The sequence below is a fragment of the Molothrus ater genome, chromosome 5, assembly GCF_012460135.2.
Source record: "Molothrus ater isolate BHLD 08-10-18 breed brown headed cowbird chromosome 5, BPBGC_Mater_1.1, whole genome shotgun sequence".
Classification (NCBI taxonomy): domain Eukaryota; kingdom Metazoa; phylum Chordata; class Aves; order Passeriformes; family Icteridae; genus Molothrus; species Molothrus ater.
The window spans coordinates 63,243,623-63,264,327 of record NC_050482.2 but is presented as its reverse complement, the minus strand read 5'-3'; the positions used below and the strand labels follow the sequence as shown (position 1 = coordinate 63,264,327).

The following is a 20,705-nucleotide window of genomic DNA, read 5'->3' as shown; positions in this document are numbered from 1 at the left end:
GTCCTAGTAAAGCTGCAACATGAAGCAGAATAAGAAAACTGTTTTGAAAATGGCAAGTGGGAAAGGACAAAGAGCATGTTGATGGCATAGGACATTTTCTGTGGCTGTTATTGAGGACATCCATTTTCTTTCTAGTGGCCAACCTATTCCTCGTGTCACCTATACGGAAGAAGAAAAGAAAACTTGGGGCACTGTCTTCAGGGAGCTGAAGAGTCTGTATCCAACTCATGCTTGCTATGAACACAACCACGTGTTCCCACTGCTGGAGAAGTACTGTGGCTACAGGGAGGACAATATTCCCCAGCTTGAAGATATTTCAAATTTCTTGCAGAGTAAGTTTGAAGCCCCTAAAAGAACCAAGTGAAATGAAAGACCTCAGCTATCAGTGGGGGTGGTGCTTCCAGAGAAGGAAAAACAATCCCTGATTTATCAAATGTTCCCTAAGATGTTTGGGCACATCGCTTAGCCGGTGTCCCAGGTCTAACCCTTCTGGGGGTACAATGGGACAAATGCTCAGATACTGTGCTGGTTGTATTTCTGGGCAGAAAATTGCCTGCAGTTGAACTCTATTTAATATAAGGATGTGAGAAACAACTGCTCACTATGAAAATTTAAAAAGGTTTATTAAACCTTAACAAAAACACAACAAAGGACTGCATAAGGAAAAAGTTGCAGAGCTAGGAACTGCTCGTGTGCATAACATATGGCTGGTTCCTCTTCAAGATGGATGCTCAGTCTTTTATACCCCTGGGGGTTGCATCAGCCAGCCCTGGCCCCTCCCAAAGTCTGTCAGTCAGCTCCTCTTTGCCATTGATCAGTGGAGATGCTTGCTTGTAACTGGGTTGGAGGTCAGGTGTTGCCATGCTGCCCCCCTAAGCACCCCCAAGCTTTTCCATTCCCCACTGCCCCATGCCAGGGACACCTGTGCAGCCTCTTTGTACCTGTCCTGGACAGCCCAGGCTGTCTGATGGCAACAGTACAGGGGGGAAAGGGAACTGTGGGGAGAACAGAGGACATCTAAACTGCAATAACATAACTGTACATCACTAAAGCTTTTCTAATAGTCACACAATAGTGATCTTTTAACTGCGAGAGCCAATCATCTCATTTTCCATCTATAACAAGGAGATTAAAGAAAAAACCAAAACAACAGCCATCAACAAACTTTTCCCTCTCTAAGGAGTCTGGATGGGGATAAATCAAACACACAGCTGTTTTTAAGGTGCTTTCTGTCTGTCCCTTCAGGCTGCACTGGGTTTCGGCTGCGTCCCGTGGCAGGCTTGCTCTCCTCTCGGGATTTCCTGGCCGGGCTGGCGTTCCGCGTGTTCCACTCCACGCAGTACATCCGCCACGCCTCCAAGCCCATGTACACCCCGGAGCCGTGAGTACCCTGCCACACGGAGGGTGTCAAGCTGCAGCACACCACCAGCAGGTTCAGACCAGCTGGGAATAACTGCCTGGGACTCCTGGGAACAGGGCTAAGGGACAGCAGCCAAGGGACTGCTCTCTTCTGGGAACGTTTATGGAGCCTTTCTAGTGTGTTTAACAGTCTGCATCCACTTCTGCAAGTTCTCCTGGGGCAGATGAGAGAGTTTTGCTTGTGTGCTGGCTGGGGTGCAAGAGAGCAGTGTACAAGGGCACTTAGCTATTAGCACCCAAGTAGTGCAGCAAGGACATAACCTGCTGCAAGCAAGCTTCTGACAGTAAGACAGGAGAAGCCCAGACTCCTCAGATGCCCAGAACTCATATCTTTTTAATTTTGGAGTGTTTCTCTCTGTCCCTATCTGTTGGGGAAGATGAAACAGGAAAGCCATATAAATATGATTGTTTGGCAAAAGACTTTGAGAATATAGAAATTATAAGTGAGATTGAAATTAAAGCAAGATTTGAGATACCTCAGTCACTTAACAACTGGAAAACAATGGTGTGGCTGGACTGAAGGTAATGCCCTTTTGATGAAACAATACCCTCTGCTTGCTGTACTAGATTAGTTAGTGAGAATTAGAATATTCAACGCAGAAGATTTATTGTATTGTAACAGGAACCTCACTCTCTTACCCTTTTGCTCTCTTACCCTTTTACTCTCTTACCCTTTTTTACTCTCTTACCCTCTTATGCTCTTCCCCTCTCATCCTCTCGACCCCTCTCTTCTCTTGGGCCTGCTCTGAGCTGTGGCTGGCAGCTCCCAGCAGGGCCCTGCACCCAGGCCCTTTGCAATAAACCCCAAGTTCCATGACCTGGCTGCAGAGATCTCTCGTCTCTGCCCGTCCTGACCGTCCTACCCCCTGATGCTCCTACACCTATCCACTGTCCTTTTCCACTTGCCATTTTAAAAACAGATTTCTTATTCTGTTTCATGTTGTTGCAATTCTTGGTTTTTTTGCTTCCTACTTTCCACAAACTCTTTTTCCTTTCTTTTATCTTTTTTTGATTATTCTGATTTTCTTTCCTGCTTTTGTTTATCCCATTGTCAGGCTAAAATTGTCTTTTTTCTTCCTTTATTTCTTTTTTGCACATGTTATCCCCTTCCCCTTTCCATCTCACCAAATAAATTCTCAGTATTTGAAAAATCTAACAGTCCCTGCTGCTGAAGGACGTATGATGCAAAAGCTCAGAAAACCCTGGGGTTTGCAAGCATTTCCACCACAAGAATAATTTCAGAGCAAATGTTTTCCTATGAATGATATCTGCTGGTAGGAGCAAATGCACTGTGCTCTCGACTCTGTGCTGGCTCTAGAGCATTCTTCCAGCATTGCTGGACTTTTCCTGAATCACAGTTATTCAGATGTCATGTTTTCCTGCAGTGATATTTGTCACGAGCTGCTAGGACACGTGCCTCTCTTTGCTGATCCCAGTTTTGCTCAGTTTTCCCAGGTAAGTTATTCAGTGGTTATATTATGTATATAATCAAACACACAGTAATTCAGAGGATGATCCAAGAGCTGTGAAGGGTGGTGCAGATTCACTTTGAAGCATACTGTGTAAGAGTGCCTGAGGTGGTTTATTTATTGCTTGAAATCTGGACACAGTTCACGTAGGTGAAAACATAAAGTCCAACTCCAAACATGATCTTGTGTGAGTCGCTTTTTGACAGACCCTGTGAAGCCATAATTTTAACACCTTCCTGCAGATGTTGATCCTTCTGAGTGAAGTCACATAGCTCATGAGTCAGATGGATTATTACCTCATGGTGACATTCAAATGTTAGGGAAAATGGAGATTTTGTTTTGTTTTCCATTGAAGTGACATTGGAGGTTGGGTGAAGTGTGGAACTGTCTCAGCTGTAAGCATGGCAGAAGGCTGGAGAGGAGATTTCTTTTTGGGAGTGTTAATGTCTCTGGAAAATAAGCCAAACCCTAGTGAAGCAGTAAACTTTTGGCTGCATCCTACCAGAAAACATGGAAATACACAAAGAGAGAAAGGCATAAAGAGAGAGAGAAAGAAAGAGAGACGGAGGGAGGGAGGGAAGGAAGGGAGGAAGGAAGGAACTAAAAGGAAGGAAAGAAAAGGAAGGAAAGAACTAAATGGAAAGAAAGAAGGAAGAAAAGGAAAAAAGGGAGGGAGGAAGGCAGGAAGGTTTGATGTAACATCTCAAAAGACAAAAGTCAGTTTGATCTTGGTTAGTAAGTTTTCAGTATTGCCTTTAGGCTTTGCCCTTTCCAAGAAGTGCTCTTTCCTCCCAGATAAGCCCTGTACCTTGGCTTACTAGGATTTGACATGGTGATAAACTGCTCTAATGCCTTTGCTGTGTGTGGGGAGAGCCCTCTGAGGTCTGCACTATGCAGTCCTCACTAGACCAAATCAAGGAATGAACCTGGCTATATGTAGTCTCATGGGTAGTCTCATATGTAGTCTTTTGAATCCAACTATTGCATGCCTCCTGGAAAAATCTCTATTAGCTCCCAAGGCATGAATAAGCTCTTTCAAATCATGCCCTGACATTCAGAAAAAATAGCTCATTGAAGGCTCCAGGAAAACTCCTTTAATCAGGACCCATCAAAACAAAGAGAAATATATAAGGTGTGTAGGTGTGATTGATTTGCCTCCTTTTGTCCCTATCATTCTCTCAGATGTTCATTGTAGACTTGATCAAAAGCCTGTCAAAGCAAGAGGAAAATTTTATTTGACCTCAATGGGCTTTGTACCCGGCACAAAGGATCATGCCTTGTAAATGACATTTGGACAAGACCCTTTGTTCATTTTTGGAGAGATTTCTGGATAAAATTGATCTTGCATGATAGGAACATGTCCTGTAAACATTTGTGTGTGGTAGTAAGCAATGGTAACATTTAAAATGTGAGCAATTACATAAGATGGGCAGGAAGAATGTTTGCAATAAACAGCTTGAAGAATAATGGTTTATTGTTACAGGAAATTGGACTGGCATCTCTGGGAGCTCCAGATGATTTCATCGAGAAACTTGCTACGGTAATTTAATAAATGAGGGCTCAATTTTCCAAAGCTCCCTGTGCTTTCTTAATTCTGCTGCCACTGAAGTCACTGATAGAACTCCCATAGAGCTGAATGGGATCAGAGTGAAGACCATGATTGGAAAACCCTACCCTGAAACAGTTGCACTAAAGGAAAATAGCTTTGGCACCCCTTATTCAAAGTGACAGTTGTGATTAAACACAGAAGCCCAAATGAGATTTCCTCCAGCACAAACATATTGGGCAAGAAAAAATTGTATGTTGCTACATCCCCACAGGAAATTTCAAGAGGCAGCTTCTGTAGCTATTTCACCTTCAAGCATCTCTTCCACTTTGCCAGGCAGGCACTATCCTCTGTAGTCAACATAGATCACCTCAATAGCTACTCTGAGACTACTGAGACCCAGAGCTGCAAACTTTGAATAAAACTGGGGGTATTGCTCTGAGAGTAGTGCCCCCAGTGCCAAATGGGGAGCACCTGGGCAAAGAATTCCACCAGCTTTGACATTTCTGATAGATGGGGTAGTTTTTTCTGAGCCAGGGCAGGTATCCCTTCAAAAGGACAGACCCAGGAGTCAAATTAGGCCACTCACCACCTTCCTTCCCTATTGCACCAACAGCCTGATCAGGCCACTGGTGCAGTCAGATTCCCTGTGTGAAACAGGACTCAAACTTTTCTAAAATAAGGTTCAAACTTCCACTGGGTTGGCCAGCCAAAATAAAGCTTTATTGCTATAATTCCATTGCTCCTGCTGACAAAGATAAGCACAGTAAAACACAGCTTTGTTTGTCATGGAACTGAACTGATTCTCAGGGACAGAGAATCTAGTACTGTGCTTCTCCTAGGAGAAGAATTTCAATCTGAAGGGACATTTATTGCATTTATACACTTGAATTTGACACACAACAACATCTTACATAGAAATGAAAACTCTAAATGTACTCAAATAAATGGTGTACTTTTTATCTGGTAGTAATAAGTTTCTGTCTCATTTTCTTTCCAGGTTTATTGGTTTACAGTTGAGTTTGGACTTTGTAAGGAAGGAGATTCCCTCAAAGCATATGGGGCAGGGCTGCTGTCATCATTTGGGGAGCTGCAGGTGTGTTCTAGAAAATATTTCAAATATGTTCATAATTGTTCCAATTTCTTTTCTGAATATCTTTGGGTCTTTGGTTTTGCTTCATACTTTGTGCATAGAAGTAGGATGAAATGTAGTACTTCATTGTAGAGCTCTGATAAATGTGTAGGTGTTTGGATACACAGGGAACTCACACCTCTTTCTTTCCCAGTAAGTGCAATTATCACTGTATCCCACAGGAGAAACTCTTCCCTGTCAGAAATGGAGTTGCTCTTGATTTCTTTCACAGCATGTTCAAGCGCTCTTACACTGAAGTTAATTTCTTTTTTGTTCATAGTATTGTTTATCAGATAAGCCTGAGATTCGGCCTCTTGTCCTGGAGAAGACTTCTGTGCAGGAGTACTGTGTTACTGAGTTCCAGCCTATCTACTATGTTGCTGAAAGTTTTAAAGATGCAAAAGAAAAGCTAAGGTACTCCAGTCATTCCAGAGAAGAACGCACTCTTGTCTGCTGCAAATACAGTGGATCTCATTGCCATAACGAGTCTGGGGTTGACAGTCATGTTTTGAGAGGCATTAAAAAAATCTGTGCAATGCTTAAAGATAATAAACATTTTATATCCTCGGAATCTTGGGCAAAAATGAGTAGTAACAGGAATATACCTTATGCATGAAACCAAGAATTTGTACTTAGTGTAACTAAGAGCTTCATCTGTCCAACCAAAATGCAACAAAAAAAGTTATTTGTTCAATTGCAGTGCTACTAACATTTAAAGTCAAATCTGGCTAATGAATGCAAACCAAGTAACTTTACCATTACTAGAATTAACAGTTCTTGTAAGAAAAATCTCATAGTATCCACTCCTTTTCCTCTGAAGTTATGTCCAGGTTCAGTTCTGATTCTTGGAACAGGAATGGCTCAGCCTGTGTTGGGGTTCAGCTTGGTTTTCACCTTGACAATATTTCTATTCCTGTTAAAACACCAATGCCCCACCGTGTTTCTGGGTGTTAGTCAAGCTATGGGGGCTAGCCTTGGTTCACAATCAACTTATTTCTCACTTGGAGATGCCACACACAGGCTTGTCTCAGACCTGCAGCCCCTTATCTTTCTACCATTCAAAGAGAAATGTTTCTGCATCCCAAGATATTCTGCTACCTCAGGCTCCCCAGCTCTAAGATTTTCCTAGCTCTTTGCCCTGCTGCTTCCTTAGTTGCCATAAATCTGCAGCTTTTCCTTGTGCCCTTTTCTCTGGAGAAATACCTGGGAAAGATGGTCTTCTCTTCTGGGCTGTGCTATTGATATCCTGCACACAGCTTCTGTCTTCTCTGTAGAGAAGCTCTGTATCCCTGAGTAGCAAGCTCCTTGAGGAAGTGGAAAATGCTGCAACAAAATACCTTGGAGCTCTTTTAATTTGCTCCAGTGACCAAATTGAAAAAAGGGGTTAAATTGAAATAGAAGTTCTGGGGTTTGGTCCAGTGCCTGTGTTAGAGGCTTGCACCTGGACATGTGTGTTTGTGGCTAACAGAATACCTTTCTGAGAAATTATTCTGAGACTGACCTAAAAGATCTCAGCTTAAGGCATTCATCTTCTAATTGGGATCGTGCCTTCACCTGAGATTTAGGAAAGCCATCTTCTAAGGTGATCTCTCCTCTTAGATAAACCAGACCAATTCATCATAACCAACATAATATTTTTTCACTGCCACACCTTGTGGCCTGTTCATACTGAGTCCTGCTTGAGACAATGTCCTTAATAAGGTTTATAATAAGGTTTAAACTGAAGAAGCTCTGTGAGGGTGGCATCCAGCATATTCCACTGTTCTGGGCGTATGGGATTTACCCTGCTGAGTCACAGTCTGTGTAGTGGGGCTCCATAATCAACTCCTGCGTGCTTCCCTTCCTCTTTTAGCAATAACTGCAGTAATACAAAGCAGATATATAAGCCAGTATCCTGCTGGGGTCTACAAGGAGCCTGGAACAATAGCTCTGACCATCTCATCCCATTCAGAGCCCTTCTTTCCACAGTTCTGTGGTTATGCAAATTAATATTTTCCCAGGACACCAAAATCTTAATGCTTTTGACATGGGATTAACTATTTTACAGAAGAGAATGCTGCTTCACTCTATTAAGTATCATCTAGCTCTTGAATTACCTGCAAACTACCAGGTAATTTAAGAGCTAGACAATGACAAAAGATAGGTGCCTGCTTGCTCCTTGGCATACCAGGATGATGTAGATCCTTGACCTTAATTCCCCAGAAACTCAGACTTGGATTAGAATTCCTACCTTTTGCACTAATGAAAGGAAAATGAGGTTTTTCAAGCCTGGCAGATCCCAGTTGCTACATAGTTGGCCTATACCAGGAGCAGTGTTGCCATGCCAATAGCTTAGTTCTGTTCAGAAAAAAAACAGAGGTGATAAGGACAAATAGAGTTTCAAGTGTGTTGCAGAACCTTGTAGGTCCCAGATCAGTCAGTAGGAATTTCAGTTATTTCCTCCCATAGATTTTCTCATCCCCACAATCAACAAATGCACACACCAAGAAAAGAGTTAGTGAAATAAAAAAAAAAATTAAACTGTGCATTTGTTTGTGTTTTTTCCCTCAGGAAATTTGCTCAAACAATCCCTCGTCCTTTCTCTGTTCGGTACAATCCCTACACACAGAGGATTGAAGTCTTGGACAATGCAAAGCAGCTGAAGAACTTAGCTGACACGATCAATAGTAAGGAACTGCGCATTTGCTACCTTGAATTCCTCAAAACTTGGGTCAGAAATAGGAAGCACAAGGCAGATTCCATCTGGTTGCATTTTTTGCTCTGAGCCTATCCAAGATAAGGCAGCACATATCTCCTTTCTCATGAAAAAGTTACTTCCCAATTCTAGCCAAGCTTCAACAAGTATTTCCACTTGACTGTAACTTGCTAAATCTGAAAAACCCACTTTTGGGGGAGCTGCTAGGAAATGGCAGATGGCCTTGAGGTGGATCCTAGCTGTTTTCAGTAAGGAAGAGAAGAAGAAGCATGGCTTTGATCACATTTTACCCCTCACATTGGCTAGCCTGTTGAGAGCCAGCTCCTCTGATGCTGTGAGCCAGCCTTCTATGGCTGATGAAGGAAAAAGGATGACTTTGAAGACATAGCTCCAGTAAGACCCTAATAAATGTGTCCAGTTCAGCACTTCTGTGCTCACCTTATTCTGTAAGAGAATGGCTATAAAGGGAAAAAAAAACACACAGGAGTGTTAGAAATGGGCTAATTCTGGAATTAACAGCTCTGATTATTTCCTTTGCAGGTGAGATTGGGATCCTTTGCAATGCCCTCCAGAAGATCAAATGAAGATTTGCTGTAACTTGCTAGTGACTAGAAGCTAATGCCAGTCTTGACCCAGCCTCAGTCTATTATCTTCCAGTGAACTGCATCAATAATTATGTTATATATCTTAATTATTAGAGATTAGCAGAGAAACAGACATCTATAGCTGACCCTTAACTCTTCTGGCCTTCAGACACCAATCCATTTTTTCTCACTAATGTATAAAAATTACCTTATTCCTGGGAACCCGGGGCAAGTCTGCATACGTTTTGTGCCAAAGGTTAGCAGAAGGACATCTTCACCATGCAGAGCGTAATCTGCTGCACCGGTGAGGTCTGGGGCCAGGGATGTGGTGTCAATGATGACCAGAGTGATGCACCTTGCCTTCTCTCACAGTCACTCTCCACTCAGTGCCCCCCGGTTGTCCAAGGTTCCCTTGGAGTCTGGAACTCTACACCTTTCAGGGTATGCAGGGAGATCTGTCAGAGTACAAGGGGAGATTTCTCTTAACAGACAAACAACAGTGGATGGCTGATGTGTGAAGGCTACATTTTTTGTGTGTGTGTCCCTCCCTGAGAGGTGTCTCTTAGCTTTCTGGTCTCACAGCCTAGAAGGTGGGTACCAGCACCTTGGAAATGGAGAGAAAGTGCCTGTTACAATGCAGCTGAAGACCCAGAGCCTTCCAACTCCTAACTCACTGTGTCTGTGGCTAGAGTCCCCACCAAAGCCATGGAATGCCTGGCTCAGCTGTGCCCCAGTCTAACTGCATTCAAACCCAAACATGTTTCAAGACAGATCCTAAGTAATGACACCTTTTTGTATCTCCACTGCCCATCTGAGCTTTAATCTCCTTTTTTTTCTTTTGGTGAAAGCAGTTTTATTTTTCCTGGAGTACATCTCAACTGTGTCAGCAAATGGAACCCAAGGTGGCTCCAGCTTAACTCAACTGCTGAGCATGGAGAGAGAAGAGTTTTGCTGTTCAGGAAGCTCTTTCTGTATTTATCCAATAAATTTCACTCAATCAGCTTTAAGTGCCCTCTTGGACTGGCCCACATTGTATAATTCTTGTAGCTCCCTGGTTGAAGGAGGGAACTCATCGTTGGAACATAGGAGCAGAAGGGAGCAAAGCAAAGCTGAACTGCATTTCCAGCTTGAAGCAATTGTGCATCATGACACTAACATGGCTCAGGGGTCACATTTCTGTTAGAAGATTGAAAGATGGAGAGGGATTTGAAAGCCCACGAGTCTCATACCTGTGATAGTACTAATTTTGTATTTATAGTTTGAAAATCAATATGGCTTTAATGTAAGCATCATCCTTTAGGAAGATAGAAATTACAGTTCTTTTCATTATATATATGGTAGGTAATAACATTAATTTAAGGATACCAGCTGGAATCCTTTTCAATAGACATATATTTATGCAAAATGGTATCATTTTGATGCTTTGAAGTAACCTTTTTTATCTCAGTATCTTTTTATTCCTTTTTTTCTCATCACAATGTCTCTCTAGATCTTTCAATCCCACTTGACATGTATTTTCAGTGTGAAAGTAGCCCGTATTTTTCTCTCTTAATATAATAGGACCCATGAGGTAACTGTATACTACAAAGAGGCAATTTCATCCCAAGGGTAAAGTCTTTCAAACTAATCCTCAGACAGCTTTCCAAGCTCCTCTGCTTCTGGCTTGAATGACAGCAGCAGTAGTTCTATAGTGATATTGAGAGCTCAGGATTCATGATTTTCTTTTATGTGCAAGTGGAATAGTTAGAGAATATTGATGCCACATGTCTGATTCTCTGTCCCTTAATGCAGGTTTAAATGAGCTATAGCTCCAGCCAAAGCATCATAGCATGGCTGCTCAGCAAGAGAGATGAGCAAAAATTAAATGTTCAGCATTTTAAAAGCAGAGGAAATGTATGGAAAGTAGATTTTCTTGCAGAACAAATAATCTTGTACCTAAGTACTTTAAATACTACAAATAAATCACATTTTAAATAGTACTCCTTAATGAGTGACTTCTTATTTCCATGCCTAAAGTTCCAGCTGTGTGGAAATGCTTTTTGCATTATCGGACTGGGGTAAATCCTCCTTGTATAGTAAGCATCCAAATCACCCAGAATTAAATACTCAGGTAGGAGGTAATGCCCATCTGAGGTGCTCCCCAGAACAGAAAAAGGCTCTCCTGGGCTGGTTGACTGTCACTCATCAGCCAAGATTATGAGATTTCCTGATGTGTGCCATTACTTAGAAACGCACAACCAAGCCCAGCTTCCCCTACATCTGCATAGTCCAGAAGTCTTTGGGTGCTACTCTGACTAACCTACCCCAAGCTAATCTTTTAGGTAACCTTCCTCACTTCTATCCCACTGTGATCACATTTCTTGGTGTCCTCATCTCCAGCTCATTTTCAGGTGATCAAAGAAGCTTCTTGTGAGGTCATTTCCTTCACAGTGACCTTGGCCCAGGTCAATGACTGTGATGGATGGACACCAGTCTGCACTGGTGGACTCCTCTGGGTGTCCTAAGATGCCTACATCTGACAGCAGCCTTGGAGAAGGGACATTTTAGGCCCCAAAGAATGCAGAAATTGTTGAAAAAGGGATTAAGCACAGGAGCATTCTGTGCTTTTAAACATTCTTTTTAAACCTCTCTCTGCTGCTTCAGACTGTGCTGGCAGCTCTCAGAGAAGACATTTTGATGTTCAGATGTAACCATCTAAATTAACCTAAATAAACTAGAAATATTAATGTTACATCCATCTCAAATGAGTGGCCCTCTGCTCATACAGGATAAAGATACCTGAAATGGTACCAGATAAAAAAAAAGGCAGGTTGTTTGTGGTGATCAGACATGGCCTTCTCCTGTACCAAACCTTGCCACCACTGCTGCAAAGGGAGGCCAGAGGGGTGGTCTTATCTCTGGACCTGCAGGATGACCTTCACAGGGGCTCTGGCACACTGTAACTTGAGGTATGAAGATATGGGTGCTCATATCCAGAAATAATTCTTTTCATGTCAAGTGTAAGGGAAGGGAAGATGTGCCTGCCCTGTCAGGAGCGGAGCTAAATCCCCCTGGAACTTATCCTGCCACCCACAAGAAGGATGTGACCATGGTCTTTTTGAGAGCCTATTTCACTGGAGATAAAATGGTGACAGAAACAAGTTCCAAGGGAGGAATGTAGCCTGGGGGCAGCACTCCACTCTTGGAGGGGTAGGATAGAATAGGTTCAGATCCTGTGGGTAGGAAAAGCTCAGAAACAGGCAATGGATTCTGACTCTGGCTGAGGTATCACTGGCACTCCCAGAACCATGTCTGTGCAGAGGAGACAACACTCAGAAAGGGCTATGATTTGGGTTCACTGGGGATGCAGACAATACAGAGAGAGTCCCGGTGAGGTGAGACAGAGTGGGGATGAAAGGCAGTCTCGGACTCTGTGCAGGTCAGTCCAGACTGGTAGATGTAAATGGACCTCAGGCTAATTGATTGCCTCTCCACACAGAAACCCCTATCCAGGGCTGAACAGCTTGCAGACACCTTCAAACAGAGCAGGAGGACTGCACTTTGAAGTTCCCCAGGGGAGGAGGGCCATCTTGGCTCTTGCGCACATCCTATGCAGGCGGCTTCCCTTGATGTGTCTGGCACGGCCAACATAAATGTCCCTACACCCTACACACAGCAGCCAGCCTGTGTCCCTGCTCCTGGCAGCTCTGAGCTCACCACACACAGACACACTGCTTCTCCAGTCCCACCAATTCCCCTGGCCATTGCTCCCACACCCTCAGGCAGTTTCCACTCAATATCTGGCTGTTGCAATCCACTCCCCTATCTCCCGATGAAGACTGATTTGGTGGGGATGTCAGGCCCAAAAGAAGAGGCCAACAAGGAGAAGGAGATGTGTGGCATACAGTCACTGAACAGCCAAGGCAGCCTGGACTCCAACAGGGAGGATGACAGAGCATCTCTCATCCTGACCCTCACGCTCTACAATGTGAGGAAGACTGAGCTCTCTAAGGCAGCCAAAGTCTTTGAGGTACAGACCTCAATATCCCCTTCCTTTGCTGAGCCCTCTCTTCTGTCTCTCCTGCCTTCATGTCTCACATCTCTCCCCCTCTGACCCCTCTCCTGCTCCCTGCCTGCCTTACACCTCATGCTGCCTTTCCCCTTTCCCCTGTCCTGGTTTTGCTCCAGCTGCTCAGAGAGGTGGGCTGGTCTCATGGTGAAGAGGGAGAGAGCTCTGGAGGAGGGGAGCATCTGGGCACAGTCTTTTAGAAGAATCACCATTTCATGCAAAGGCTGTTTAGAGCAGATACCAATCAGTTGTTTCTTTCTAGCAGTTGTGGTGGCCAGCATTTCAAGCACTCAGACTGTGGGGATGTTAGAAGCCAGTGAATTTTCTCTGCATATTTGGCAGGAGATACAAAGACTATAAGAGCTGTGAACCACACAGGCATTATGTAGTCTGGACACTTGAAGTACCCCTACCAGGTGCTCACTCTTATCTGGGAAAATGAATAACTCTAAAGAAAACGATTGTGCTTGTTACTTATTTCTCACCATTATTTAATGATTATGGTGCTATTATGCATCAATAGATCTGCTTTCATTCTGGCAGGGTTTTAAGTTACCCAGCCACTCATTTCCTATTTCTGCACAGATGAAATTCTACAGTCAACAGTATCTCATCTTTCATCTCCTTCTTTCTCTCCCCAATGCTATAGTGTTTAATCTTTAGCTCAGTCTGTATTTTAGCTCTTTGTAAACCAGATGTTATTGGACTTCATTGCTTAACATGTACTTCTAGTTAATACCTCTTTTAGTCACCTTTTAAAGACATTGTAGAAATGTATTTAGACTTACCTGGATTTTCAGTCTTTGGAGAAGCTTCATCATATGAACACTTGGCTCTTGCAGATGTTTGAAACTCAAATCTATCACTTGGAAACCCGTCAAGCCAAAAAGCCCAAGAACTCTGTGGATGATCTTGACATTTTTGTTGAATGTGAAGTTCACAGTGCTGATGTTGGTATCCTTGTCACCTCCTTAAAGAGAGTAGCAAAGGATGTGAAAATCAGCAGAGAAGACAAAGGTAAGAAATGTATGCATCTCTGAGTGCGGTTCTTTTGGAGTAACTTTTTTAGTTTTAGCTTCAGCTTCATAATAGTAATTCAATTTGTCTGGAAAGCCAGTGAGTGTGCATTCATTATTTGTTTCTGCATGGCTGCTTTCCATTGCCATTGGTGCAGAAAGGGAGGCACTTCATCATAGCCAGTGGAACTGAGGTGAGAAATGTTCCAGCAAAGAGGGAGATGGGAAGGATAGAACAGCAGAACAAAAAGCTGAGGAGAAACTAGAAACTCCTCAATGACAGAAAGATTTTGTGCTGAAAGCTGTGCAGAGAACTGATTGCTTCAAGACAAACACAGAGGCAGAGGGGTATTTTTCCTGTTTGCAGGCAGGAGTGGGTGAATACAGCTCTTAGAGACCTTTGGTACAATCCTGAGGATGACAGATGAGAAGGCTGAGGGTCCAGCTCAAGACTGAACTCTCTGAGTACAGAATTGCCATGGGGTTCCCCTCTCTTGACAAGGCCAGACAGATATTCCCAGAGCACTTTTAACTTCCACAGTCCTGTTTGGGCACTTTTGGGTGTTTGAAATTTTCTTTCAGGCTAACATGAGAGGCAGCCCTCATCAAGCTGCTCTCAGAATCTGTGGGCAGATGGAAAGGGCATCACTGTTATCAGGGAAACTGCAAAGCCAAATATGGTTTTGGAGCTGGAGAAGAATTTCTTTAGGAGTTCCTTGAGATTTGAGAGGTTTCAGATGTGCCAGGACTTAGAACTACAATAAAAACTGTTAAAAGAGGGTGCATTTATGTTTTTTTTCTGTAGGCAAGATGTGTATGGGGGCACACTGGGGCAGCTGTGGTCAGGTACAGGTTTTGAGGGGACATGGCAATAGATGGCAGGAAAGGTGCCTTGCTTGCAGAACCACTGGTACAGTCAGAGACAGAGGCTCAGAAAAAAGTTCTGAGGTGCACATAGGGCATCTGTCAGACTGCTATTTTTTCCTACTTATCACAGAATTCATCGTAATGCATGAATATGACATCATTTCCCCAACAGCCCTGGGTATTTTTAGATTTGTACTTCTCTAAACTGGATGTGATTGGATCTAAGATAATACAGCAAAAGTTAAATTTACCATTCAATAGAGAGATTTTGATGTCTTGTCCAGTATGAGATGAAGGTGACCCCAAATGGACCTTTCTGAGTTGTAACACAGAAAGTCTGATTACAGCATCAGTCTGACCTCAGAAAGCAATATCAACTTTGTGGTTTTCCAGCAATTAATTTTTTAATTAATTTCTCATACATGCTGGCATTTAAAATAAAATTATCACATTTTATTTTCATTTTAGTTGCTGGAAAACCTTTCCACTTCATGAGAAGGAAGCTGTTTGGAAATATAGCTAAAGAATAATGTTGCTGGAAAAAATACTGAGCCAGAAGGAAAAAAACTTAAAAATTTTTCTTCACCTCTTTGGTTTCTAGAAATTTTATAAATATCATGTTTTCTTTTTAAAATATTGTCTAACTTTTAAAGGTATGAAAATATAAGACTGCTTTTTAGACAAGATCAATATATATTCTTAAATCCAGAATTTAGAAATAAATTTGTTGTCCTGCGTCAAACAAAAAACACATTTGATCTAAAAAATATTTTTGCCTTTAAAAATTGTTTCTACTAATTAAAATTGATAGATTATCACAGCAAGTTAATTTCAGATAATTTTTCATTCAATCTGCCAGTTTGGTCAGGAAGCAAGTCAACTACTAAATGTATGATAATTATGGTAACACATAGATATGAAAATTCTTAGATATTGATGAAAAGAAAACTTGTAATCTTCAGCACAGTTTTTATTTTTGCTCTAAAATTTATTTGATTCTCTCTCACTTAACTCTTTCTGCTCTCTCTCCAGTGCCCTGGTTCCCCAGAAAAATCCAAGATCTGGACAGGTGTCACCATCTGATCACTAAATATGACCCCAGCTTGGACCATGGTCATCCTGTAAGTTTAACATTACTGTAATTTCAACTTTAAAAGAGAAAATCTCTGTAGGGAGATTGCTGTAAGGGAAACTTCATCAGGAGTAAAGAAATACTCATGAAAGACAAAAAAAAAACCACAGGGGCAGATAAAAGCTCATCTTCAGTGGCATTAGGGACTACATGTGTCCCTGCAGGAATGGGCCACAAAAAGGGTTTTACTGTAGCATCTTTATGTGTGCCCTCTTAGCCACACCCTAAGCACAAACTCTAGGAGAGAGAAAGAAAAATGCACTGTAGAGTCCTGCTCTAGTGATGATAGTGAGGCAAAGAACTGGGAACAAACAAACAAACAAACAATCTAACACTTGCTTCTCATCAAAGTTTCCCAGCTTTAGTGCAGATGAGATGTGAGTTAGGTACAGACACAAAAGGGACCCCAAAAGGTCGTTTGTCACTTGACAAGTCAGGTCACAGAAGCATTTTATTCTGTCAAGCATCACATGGAAGCAATCCATGGAAAGCACAAGAAGAAGAGATACTTTGCACTGAGAAATGTAGTGAAGATATGTGTCAACAGAATCTACAAGGAAGTTTTTGTCATTCCCTTCCCTACATATGTGAATTCTATTTAGCCCCTTTCATTAACCTACACCAGGTTTTGTTGTGAGCTATGTACAGTCCTGTGTAATATGAAATGGACCTTTCCAAGTCTCTAAGTCTACCTTCTATTTTTGAGAATCACTTATTCAACTACAATGCTCTAGGAGAGCTTCATGTCCTCCTTAACCAGGACATCTTTCATTTTTCTTTATTTCTTCTGGTACAAACAGTCCAAGTGTAATTTTCCTGAGCTAACTCTTAGGCTGTTTCTCATTAGATAAATGAACACACATAGGGAATTCTTTGAACTGGACTAGGCCCCCCTCATGCTTTGCCAAATAGAAGGTGCGAGCACTGAAGAGGTTGAGAGAAAGCAGCAGTGGTGCTGAGTTACTGAAGTATTGAGTGGGGATAAATCTAAATTGCAGAATGTAGTGCAATTTAGAAATACCTAACAAGCTGAAAACAAGCACTGAACATCACTTGTCTGTGGCAGGAGAGAGCACAGTGTGGGCTGATTTACCAAGGGCTCAGAAATGGAGAGGCTGGAGGAAAGCACAAAAGAAGCTGATGTACAGGGAGCTCAGCAAAGATTTTGCATATACATTTCCTACCAAATAGACAGTTTGGGTTGTTTCTCTCCACACCTTCAGTTTGCTCCTTATTGGCCAAAAGAATCAAACTGACATCACTGTGACACCAATTTCTGGGCTACCCTGGCACTGGCTGCCCAGAGGGTGGGTACAGGGACAAAGCTGGGATGTCGCAGCATCTGTGTGAGTCTGGCCCAACAACTTCTCCTGTGTTTTGCATGGACTTGTTACAGCCACTGACAAGCACCTGAATGAACATATTATCCACAACAAAATAAACATGCTCTCAGGATCCAGCCCTTTCCTCAGATTCATGCATACAACACTCATTTACTGCAGGGTTGCTGGTATTATTGCTACACTAAAAATTATGTGAATAAACCTAAGGGACAAATTTGGCTTGCAGTACACAAAGTGGTTCCAGTAAATGCTGAATATTTTAGAATAATAAATATTTGTACAGTGATGCTGCTCAACGCTGTTTTATGAGTTTTATTAGCGCACAGTCATAGATTTAAGTTTTAATTCCTAAGATGAATGATGTAAAATTAAAAGGAATGTGATTCCATGTCTGCCTGCTTATTCAATATCTGGCAAAGACTGCTTGAAGTTTTAATTCTAGTAAACACAGAAGGAGCAGAAAGAAAATGCTGGTATTCAGTAGGTAAACTTCCCCTTTAAACAGATACCCCTGAGTCTGTCTTTTCACAGCATAGTAATAAATGAGAATTTATTTAGTGAGAATTGGGTGGGGAGCCTGCACTTCCCACAGACCCAGTGGTGGTTCTGATGACTTCTACTTGTGCCCACAGATCTCTCACGATGTAAACCTTTTTTTCCTGATTATTTTCTATCCCAGGGATACTCAGACCTGGAGTATAACAAACGGAGGGCATTCTTTGCTGACCTGGCCTTTAATTACAGAGCGTAAGTACAAAGCTGCTGAGGGAAAGTGCAATGTCCAAAACATGTCAGAGATGTCATACTTTGTCCATGGATCAGTGGGGCCACTTTTGAGACAGCAAAATTCAGCCACAAAAGCTTTCATTGAAAGCCTTTCATATGAAACAGACTTTTATTATATACTATTCATATTTCATATGAAATAGTCTTTTGTGATAATGCAGCAAATACATTTTAAGACAAAAATCTTAAGATTGCATTCACCTATCCCATTCCAGCGCTGGATTTTGTTTTAGCAGAAATTATTGCAATATGACCCTTTATTTCAATTTTCAAGTTCCTTTTAGGACTTGGTCCTGAGCTGAGGCTGATGCTTTTCAAGGAAGTTTGAGGAATGATATTTACAAATATATTTTTGATGGTGGAAAGTGATTTACTATTTTTGTTGTTTGCTTTTTTAAATGTCTCTGTCTATGCACACTAACTACCTCAAAACATGAAAAGCTCTCAATTCTCATGTAAGTGATGGAAAATGTTTCTACCTTTATGTGTGGACCTTCACCAGAGCTACACTGCTTTCTGATAGGGTTAATCAAAGGTATAGGTACAACCAGTTGTGGATTATCAGCCTCATGGTGTCCAAGAAGTGGTGAAGTCTTCTGAGACTTCTGAATACAGTTTTCTCTCTTCCATCAAATATCAGAGTCAGCACAGCTCAGAGCAGCCCAAAAGCTGAACTGAGCTGACTCAGAGCTACAGAAGAAGCAGCAGTGAGGAAGAGGAGAAAAGACCACCCATCAGAGAACCAGTGCTAACCACACAGTGGGTTAGCTCTCTGCTCATGGGCTTCTGAAAGCTCCTCTGTGATGGTGCTGAGCTGATCACATCCTCCAGGGAGGGCCCTTCCAGGCACAAAATGTGTTTTCCTTGCTAGATTGCCTTCAGCAGAAGTGATGGCAAGCCTGGAGGTCTCTAATTCCATCTGTGAGCAAGAACACAGCTCCCTTTCTCACACATCCCTCTGTTTCCTCCCCACATTGCAACAGAAGAGAGAACACCCACATTAGAGCTGACCAAGACAAATAGATGGTTCATTATTTACTATTTTTCTATTTTCATTATGGCAAAAATTCATGGTGCAGGCAAAAAAAAAAAAAGCTTGGGGACTGAACTTAAAATCTTAAGACATGTGTCATATTTCTTCTTTTCCTTACAGAGGAGACCCTTTACCTCACATTGAGTACACAGCACAGGAAACAGAAACTTGGTGAGTTTGGTGCTTGTGCTCCAACTGCTGGGCCATTCCATAGCAGCCCCAGGAAAGACTGGCAATGTGACACAGCTAAAACCTTCTTAAAATGTTGTTCATCCACCCCACATTTTACTCTTTGGTTAAATGTCATCTTTTGGTCATTTGTTTTGCAGCAAGCCATTCTCAGGGCTGGTCTTAACTATTCACTTTCTAGAGCAAAAGGCATTTTCCTGTCTCCCTGCCTGCAGATCCCAGCAGGATTTCAGAAGCCAGAAAACATCTGGACCCTATAGAATAACTTCTTCTGACAGAGCTCTACTTCACCATAGCTATGGTGCTGGCAGAAATATCACATTTTCAAACTTTTTATCAGGAGAAAATTCCCACTCACAGGACAGAGATTCACTCAGAGGACATGGCTAATTCATTATTCACAGGACAGAGGAGCCTTGCTTGCTCTCCTTCAAGTATTCCTCGCTTTTAACATGAATATGTATCATTATCCAAACTGAAGGTAGAGGAAATGTTGAAATACCTTCCTAATACACATTATTTACACTGTAAAAGGGCCTTAGCTAACATATAAATATCATATGAAATTATAGAAAGTTACTATTACAAGGGTGCAGTACTTCTTCACTGGGACTTTGTTGCTCCTGAAGGTCTGCCACTCCAAAAAAAAAACCAAACCAACCAAACCAAACCAAACCAAACCAACAACAACAACAAACCCCACAACCAATGAATTAAACAAAATTAATTCAATTCAAAGCTTTTTTTTAAACATTATGTGAAATACATGGCAAATTTGAAAGGGAACAGAGCTCTTATTTCAAATCCCTCTATTTCCACTTTTTTGCCACTAACTTTAAGATTTATCAGTAAGCAGCAGTAATTCCACATTTGTGTGATACTACAAAGCATTAATTGTCCAAAAGTCTCAAGTAAGAGCTGAGTCCTGGGACTGTGCAAGGTGCCACATGTGCACATAAGAGAGAGTCTTTGTTCAGAAATTTAAATGGAAAGAAGGCCTAAAAAGGTGGGGGAAAGGAGGAATGAAGACCATTTTCTAACCATGCAACTGAAAACCCTAGAACCTGAGTAATTTGCCCTAAATCACATGCAAAGTTTATTCCAATGCCAGGACTTAAATCCATAGAACTAGATGTCTCATGCCAGAACCTCTCTGGCATCTCACCTCTTTCAATACTTTATTTTGAGTAAAATCTACTTTGCCACAGAAAGCCACAACCACATAAAAACCTTACATCCAACTCATCCAGGAGGACCTGCTTTTATTCAGCCCAAGTAGGTTTTTATAGCATCTTTCAATAGTCAAAGATTGATGGTCAGTGTCATGCTCATGATTACTGCCACCAGCCAACAATCTTGGCATGGGATGGCGTGTGGGAATGTCGTATTTAAGAAAATTTAATTTTGTGTTCTTTCCTGTTTTTCTCGTTTATTGCCAACCTTCAT

At 42.0% G+C, this 20,705-nt stretch overlaps 2 protein-coding genes across 2 annotated transcripts in view; both read left to right on the top strand.

Moving 5' to 3' along the window:
• The window catches only part of PAH (phenylalanine hydroxylase), a 35,512-nt gene extending 24,694 nt beyond the window's left edge, over nt 1-10,818 (top strand). Inside the window, exons 6-13 of the mRNA XM_036401588.1 lie at nt 136-332; nt 1,246-1,381; nt 2,805-2,874; nt 4,372-4,428; nt 5,435-5,530; nt 5,847-5,980; nt 8,117-8,232; nt 8,802-10,818. Of these exons, the coding sequence (XP_036257481.1) occupies nt 136-332; nt 1,246-1,381; nt 2,805-2,874; nt 4,372-4,428; nt 5,435-5,530; nt 5,847-5,980; nt 8,117-8,232; nt 8,802-8,845 (850 nt within the window). The 3' untranslated portion in view covers nt 8,846-10,818. The remainder of the gene's footprint in view (nt 1-135; nt 333-1,245; nt 1,382-2,804; nt 2,875-4,371; nt 4,429-5,434; nt 5,531-5,846; nt 5,981-8,116; nt 8,233-8,801) is intronic.
• Nucleotides 10,819-12,656: 1,838 nt separating this feature from the next.
• The window catches only part of LOC118698104 (tyrosine 3-monooxygenase-like), a 28,651-nt gene continuing 20,602 nt past the window's right edge, over nt 12,657-20,705 (top strand). The window contains exons 1-5 of the mRNA XM_036401185.1: nt 12,657-12,854; nt 13,736-13,910; nt 15,809-15,897; nt 17,931-17,998; nt 19,191-19,241. Of these exons, the coding sequence (XP_036257078.1) occupies nt 12,657-12,854; nt 13,736-13,910; nt 15,809-15,897; nt 17,931-17,998; nt 19,191-19,241 (581 nt within the window). The remainder of the gene's footprint in view (nt 12,855-13,735; nt 13,911-15,808; nt 15,898-17,930; nt 17,999-19,190; nt 19,242-20,705) is intronic.